Consider the following 7,141-nt stretch of genomic DNA (forward strand, 5'->3'; position numbering starts at 1 on the left):
GAAAATGATCTCGTACCAAATTACTCCAAAATTTTAATAAAAAGTGAAAAGAGAAAATAGAGATAATCTCTTTTCAGTAGAATACAAATGAATGCTATAAATCGAATTTTCTCCTTGGATCTTTATCCATGTATCTTTATCAAACACTAAAATTTAGTTAATTTAATCTTAAATTAAACAACTACAAATGTACTGAAATCCTGATTCCATTGAATAATATTACTCTGGTTGAATTTGAATTTGAATTTGAAATTGAAATTGCACTTGCAAATGAAATCACCACTGATCACACTTATAACTAAAACAACAAAGATACAAAAATAGCATATTAGTCTAATTATGATATTTATTACAAAACTTGTACGAAAGGTTTGTGGAAGAATCTTTAAGTGGCCACCATTTGTTTTCTTACTTAATAATTCAGCTATAGTACATTGAAATCTTTCATTTTTTATAGTTATATTGCACATCATGAAAATACTACTCCAATAAAGTAATGATAATATCATATACAGTTTTATCTAAGCATTGTGATATGAATTATTGATTTCAAAACCGGCTAACTCCATGACTTTATGTTGAAGTTAAAAATAATATTTTTTTTGTGAAAATGATATTTTATTTTATGTTAAAGTTAAAAAATAATATTCCAAAAATATAAACTTGTCACCATCATACATGTAAAACATGAAACAAGCATAGAGCATAGAAGGTTTGGGATTCTATATAAAGAATTATAGATAAAAGGAATTAAAAATGGAAGTTGTTAATTAAGATAGATTTCTTCATAATTCAATCGCAAATTTACACAAAGTTTCAATGGATTTGAAATTGCAATTGAAATCACCACTATCACAGAGTTTCTTACTACGTTCTTCTCCAACCCATTTCACCTACAGCTCCAATTCAATCCATTTCACCAAAAAGTTTGCTTCTTTTTCCACAGTCATGGCTACTTCTGCTGCATCAGCGGCGAAACCAATCGCTTATGGTTTCAAAACTTTGTTGGAAACTTTCACTGTTGATGTTCATAGAGCAGAGAATAGGCCACTGAATGTGCCCTTGATTTCACCTTTTACAATTGCTTCTTCAAAGTTGGAGAAAGTTGAGAACGTTGCTATTAGGGTTGAATTGAGTAACGGTGCTGTTGGGTGGGGTGAAGCACCGATTTTGCCTTTTGTTACTGCGGAGGATCAACACACGGCTATGGTTAAAGCTTCTGAAGCTTGTGATTTCTTGCTGAAATGTCCTGCGTTAACATTGGGTTCTATGTTGGGGAAAATTGGTGATATTCTTCCCGGGCATCAATTTGCTTCGGTGAGTGATGTTTGATCATAGTTAACCCTTTTAACTAGTGTTTCTGTTGTTTGTTATTCTGATTCTAATCATTTTGTAGTTCTTCTGTTTGTGGATATGATGTTTGTTTTTATGCTATTGAAAATTGAAGGTTAGGGCTGGAGTGGAGATGGCAGTAATCGACGCTGTTGCGAATAGTATTCGTGTGCCATTGTGGAGGCTTTTTGGTGGTGCTTCAAATACCATAACCACTGATATAACAGTTAAGATCTTATATAATCTTAGATGAATGCTTACGAAGAATATAATAGTTTTCTGAGCTCATTATATATGCAGATCCCGATTGTTTCTTCAGCTGAAGCAGCTGAATTGGCTTCTAAGTACTATAAACAAGGATTCAAGACATTAAAGCTGAAAGTGGGAAAGAATCTGAATGCAGATATAGAAGTGCTTCAAGCGATACGTGTTGCTCACCCCGAGTGTCAGTTTATTCTCGATGCTAATGAAGGGTATAACTCTGACGAAGCAGTGGAAGTCCTCGAAAAATTACACGGTTATAACCTTTACCTACGCAATATTGGATTTTCTTTCTCCGTCCTTCACATATGATCCAAATGATTGTTTCTGTCAGACTAGAAAATGCATACGTGCACCTTTATTGCATTATTTTTGCTGATAGAACCTTAGTTTGTTTTGTTTTATTACAGAAATGGGGTTGACCCCTATTCTATTTGAGCAACCAGTTCACAGAGATGATTGGGATGGTCTTGGTTACGTGAGTAACATAGCGAGAGAAAAGTATGGAGTATCTGTTGCAGCTGATGAGAGTTGCAGAAGTTTAGTAGATGTTTACAAAATAGTTGAAGGGAATATTGTAGATGTGATTAACATTAAGCTTGCTAAAGTTGGAGTTATAGGTGCAATAGATATTATTGAAAAAGCAAGATCAGCAGGATTGGATTTGATGATTGGTGGTATGGTTGAGACAAGACTTGCTATGGGATTTGCTGGTCATCTTGCTGCTGGCCTTGGATGTTTTAAGTAAGTACTATTGTTATTGCATTTGAAAAGTTTGAGATTTTCTTCTCAGTTTTTGCTGGTTTATATTGTTTTCCTTATGTAGTGTTCATTTTCTGTTTTACGATATCATTTCAATATTGCAAACTCTTCTGCAGGTTTATTGACCTAGACACACCACTTCTACTATCAGATGATCCAGTTCTCGAAGGCTATGAAGGTATATATCCTATAATACCCTATTGTTGCTTCTTTGTAGATTTTCAATATGATGACATTAGAGTATTTCATTGAACAGTTTCAGGTGCCACTTACACATTCACAAATGCTAGGGGACATGGTGGATTCCTTCATTGGGACAACCTTGCTTAGCAAGTTATGATTTTCTTGCACAATAACTCCACTTCAATAAAGGAGGCGGTCACTTGTCTCAGTAACTTGTCTCAAATTGTGTTTGTGTACAAAGTACAGTCCTTATCTTCACTTAGGAACAAATATTGTTGGAGAGAAATTGTACCTCCAAGAGTGACTCAGCCACTACCTCTTTTACTTCATTGAAAAACATTTCAGGTCACATGCAAATATTTGGTAGTTGCAATATTTGATCATGTTCATATAGTATGCATTGTTTGAACATTTGTATGCAAAACTTCTGGGAATGTTTTTTTTGTTCAACAATATCATGTTTTTCTCAAAGTGTGTTGTGTTGTTTTTCTTCAGTTTCTTGATTTCTTATCATTAAACGAATATTGGATAGAAACAAGCCAATATTTGAGATAAGTCACGGAGAAAGACCTTGTACACAATTAACCAAATTGATCAGCCAAACATGTGCTCAATGATTTACTATCTTTTAACTGTCAGTAATCAGCACTGCAGTGAAAATCACTTATGTACATTAAATGATATTATTGGCAAAAAAGACAAGTAACTCTCCAAAGCATGTCTAAAAGTCAGCCAGCATAAACCACCGGTTAAAGGTAAAAACAACATCAGCAACGCTAACACTAAACACGAAAGATATGACTAAATATTGGGCCATTTGTGAGCCTCCTGAGATTTTGGGGGTGAGGATCAGATCTTCGCAGCCTTGCCCCAGTATGCAGAGTTGTTTCTGAAACTAGAATCCAGATTGCAACTAAAAAGATAAAGATAAAAATCATAAAAGAAAACAAAAATCTGGGGAGCAATAATGAATTTTGGCAGTTGAAATGTTATAAAACTCCTGCATCAATCATGAAAACCTCAAGCAGGAACTTGATTGGATTCTCTTAATCTCAGGGACTTAGCATGCAGCCTCTCCATGAAAGCTGGATTGCCTCGAAGTCTCTCTTTCACATATGAAGTTCGAGCATCATCTACTAATTTATTAGCTTTGCCGGCTTCTTCAATGAGTGAGAGAAGAGTCCTCAAGCAGTCCTTTCTGTTTTCTTCACGATGCTCAAACCTTCAAAATATGGAGAAGAAAAGATTAAATACAGATGTGGCTACCTCAAGGTTTTCCGATCAAGTTTTATAAAATTGAATAATGCATAAGACAGCTTTTGTTTATATTGCAATTACCTCTCACTAGTAATTGTGAGCTCATCTTTCCCGGGATGATAACGCTTTCCAACTAATTCTCTAAGACGGCGAAATTGGTATTTTGAAAGTCCAAGCTCCTTCACCGTTACAGATAGTTTCACTTTCCTGTTTTTGGGATGCCATGCATCACCACCAGGGGCAAATACTACTCGAGTTTGCCACCGGAGAATTGGGCCTTCACCAGGTGGATCATCGGAATCCTTCTTCTTGTCTGGCACAGAAGTATCAACAGACTGCATGGCCGCTTCTTTTTCCGCCGTCTTCATATATTCCATCACAAGCTCATCCTCAAACTTCTTAAACTGTTCATAAGCAGCTTCAGGTTCAAGTTCCCCTCTTTCACACATTTCCCCGAGCTCATTAAATTTTGTTTCCACCTTCTGTTTTATCTCATCTAAATAAGATACCAAAACAAAGAAACTAATCAAAAGGAGTACTCAAACTGCAAGGTGATGATCACTAGAATTCAATTCAATCATCATACCAATAAAACACAAATTTTATGTTGAGGCCTAAACATGCAATAAATGTCAAGCACGAGTATCAAACCCTTAACAACCAGCCTTGCACATTGAAATTGAATGGATTCCAAAAAAAGCAGACTGATAGCCAATCTATAATCAGGAATATTCTTTCAAAAATGGCTATTTCCTACAACCAGTGCCACAGATTAAAAGAAAAACCCCTATTCCCTCAGATTCTCCTCTAACCAATAATGAACAATTTCTACACTACTGCACCACAACATAGAATATCAATCAATAATAATCCAATCACACAAATTTAATACGCTACCTAGCAATAGCATAGCAATGGATGACAAACCAACTATGGAGATTATGAGTGCGCTTGGAAGGCCTTTACTTGAGTTTACCTCATGGCATAAGTACTATCATAAGTGTCTGGGAGAATTCACATGTTACAAAAATATCTTATGATGTTTCAATAATCTCCCAAAATAAGCTAACGCGGACAGCTTACAACTTATATGAAGACAGTTCAAGCACAATTTCTCTCTTATTTGATAAACACTTGATTATTCTAAATACCCAAATGCACCATACATATATTTTCCCAAATTCATTTAACCTTCAAAGTCAGTAAAACCAACCAGAACCAAATTTTCAAAGATATACAATCCTACCTATGCTAGCCTTGCTGTGCATAGCAGGTCACATACAACAACAACCAAGCCTTATCCCACTACATGGGCTACATGGATCAACTTTCTCCGTAATGTTCTATCTAGGACCCTGCGTCCCTGCTTCTATCCAAATCGTTAATCTCGAGATCTTTCTTAATAACTTATCTTGTAGTTTTTCTAGATCTTCCTCTACCCCTAGTTGTTTGACTACTCTCCATTTGATCTACTCTCCTTACCACAAAATCTACATGTCCAAAACACCTAAGTCACATGTCCACATAAAAGGATAGGTTTGTGTTTAAGACGCCCAATGTAAAACTTAGTCAAATCTCTATGACATTCATTAGCCGAACCCGCTTAGTGGGATAAGCCTTGTTGTTGATGTATACAAATACAAATAACTAACAAAGTAATGTAAAGTATAACTTAAAGATATGAAAATTGGATTGTGATATGTGTGTAGTATATATACCTGGTAGAAGTTTGTCCCAGCTAAGCATATCTTCAAGAATCTCCTCACACTCCTTAGTATCCATAAGAAAACCATGCTTAACACCATCTTCAACAATGTCATCCCATTTCTTGTCATCCATATTAAAGTACTGATCTTTAACCATTCTCTTCATGACAATATCTCTAGCATTATACAAATCATCAATCTCCTCATCAGTTTCATGTAAATCCTCAAAATCAGATTCAAAATCCTTATCATCCACATCATCAATAGGTTCCATGCTGAGTTCTTCCATCAACTCATCATCAGTATCTTCGTGCTTCCCTGATAACTTCCTCTGCATAATCGCCTCCATGATCGAAGGAAGCATCTGCTCGTCGCCTTTTAGGTATTTATCAATCCGCGACTTCAGCTCTGAAACAAAACAACAACAACAACAACAACAACAACAATAATTATCAGATTCAAATTCAAAATTCGCATTGTGTGTGATAATTGAAATGAAGAGAAACCTTTGTTGTCGACGTCTTCAATTTCGACGGGGGCGGTGTCTTTGATGGAGGGAACTGGAGAGGGTTTTTCATCGGAGGAGAAGAGTCTGAATCGGGAGTGAGATGAAACGGCGAGTGGGACGGTGGAGGAAGAGTGGTGGTGAAGAAGATTGCGAGTGAAGAGAGAAGCATTTCGAAGCAGAGTTCGTCTCATGGTTTCTTCACTCTCTCTGGTTCTAGGGTTCCGAGTTTCAAGCTGTGCTCCCTCGCTTCGTTTCTTGGTTTCGTGTTAACTTTTGATTATTACCATTTTCTCGGTTAAGCTCTAAAAATTTTAACATGTAAATAAAATTAAATAACAATAAAAATTAGGATTAAATATGTTGGTGGTGTTTTTAATATTTTAAATTTTATTTTAAATTTTTTTTAAAGGAGATTTTTCTAAAATTTTACATTTATGTTTTTAATTTTTAATACTAAAACTGTCATTATTATCGTTAATTCAGTCGTTAATTTTGTCTCTAGATTGAAAAAATTGTCGCTAAGTTGTAGGAAGAACCAAAAGTGTAGATGAAAAAATTTAAGAGGATCATTATTTAAAGAAAATATTTTGAGGGACTAAAAACGAAATTTGAGATATTTAGAAGTAGCACAAACATATTAAACCCTAAAAATTATTATTACTCTGCTCAACATAAATAAAAGAAACACATGTTTCGCTAAATTGGTATTGTTGAAGAAATACAACATTGTAACAACAGATTTTTATTATTTTGATTTAGAACTACATATTATCAGTGAAACAATGAGATAGCGTTTTGCTACAATGAATTTGAGCTTTTGATACCGTGGAGAGAAACTGATAGCAAAACTAATACTTTAGGTCAAGTATATAAGAGATTAATGAGTATTGTATGAATGAAGTTCGAATCATACATTTTTCTTCACTTTCAATCATTTATGTATGAGAGTTATTTTGAGCATTTTACATTTGGATCATATGTGGGTTTCCTCTCATTAGACCTTTGGACGGCCATATCAATTGTCTCTAAGGAGTCTTGTGGCATGATAGCAAGAACCCTTTTAAAGAATTGAGTTAGGTTTCCTACACCTAGGTCGTTGCTTGGAGAATTGGAAGAGGTTTGGCGGCTATCG

The 7,141-nt window shown here is 35.1% G+C and overlaps 2 protein-coding genes across 2 annotated transcripts; one reads left to right on the forward strand and one right to left on the reverse strand.

Moving 5' to 3' along the window:
* Positions 1-685: 685 nt before the first annotated feature.
* LOC127107678 (L-Ala-D/L-amino acid epimerase) lies at positions 686-3,009 on the forward strand. Its single transcript, XM_051044992.1, has 6 exons — positions 686-1,317; positions 1,448-1,558; positions 1,633-1,849; positions 2,004-2,337; positions 2,472-2,533; positions 2,612-3,009. Exons 1-6 carry the CDS (start codon positions 820-822, stop codon positions 2,683-2,685), a joined length of 1,296 nt encoding a protein of 431 aa, XP_050900949.1. The 5' UTR covers positions 686-819; the 3' UTR covers positions 2,686-3,009.
* Positions 3,010-3,128: 119 nt separating this feature from the next.
* LOC127107679 (uncharacterized) lies at positions 3,129-6,333 on the reverse strand. Its single transcript, XM_051044993.1, has 5 exons — positions 6,008-6,333; positions 5,514-5,909; positions 3,877-4,291; positions 3,558-3,760; positions 3,129-3,451 (listed from the first exon to the last, which is right to left on the reverse strand). Exons 1-4 carry the CDS (start codon positions 6,198-6,200, stop codon positions 3,559-3,561), a joined length of 1,206 nt encoding a protein of 401 aa, XP_050900950.1. The 5' UTR covers positions 6,201-6,333; the 3' UTR covers positions 3,129-3,451; position 3,558.
* Positions 6,334-7,141: the final 808 nt, after the last annotated feature.

Source organism: Lathyrus oleraceus, chromosome 7, assembly GCF_024323335.1.
Source record: "Lathyrus oleraceus cultivar Zhongwan6 chromosome 7, CAAS_Psat_ZW6_1.0, whole genome shotgun sequence".
In the NCBI taxonomy this organism is placed as follows: Eukaryota; Viridiplantae; Streptophyta; class Magnoliopsida; order Fabales; family Fabaceae; genus Lathyrus; species Lathyrus oleraceus.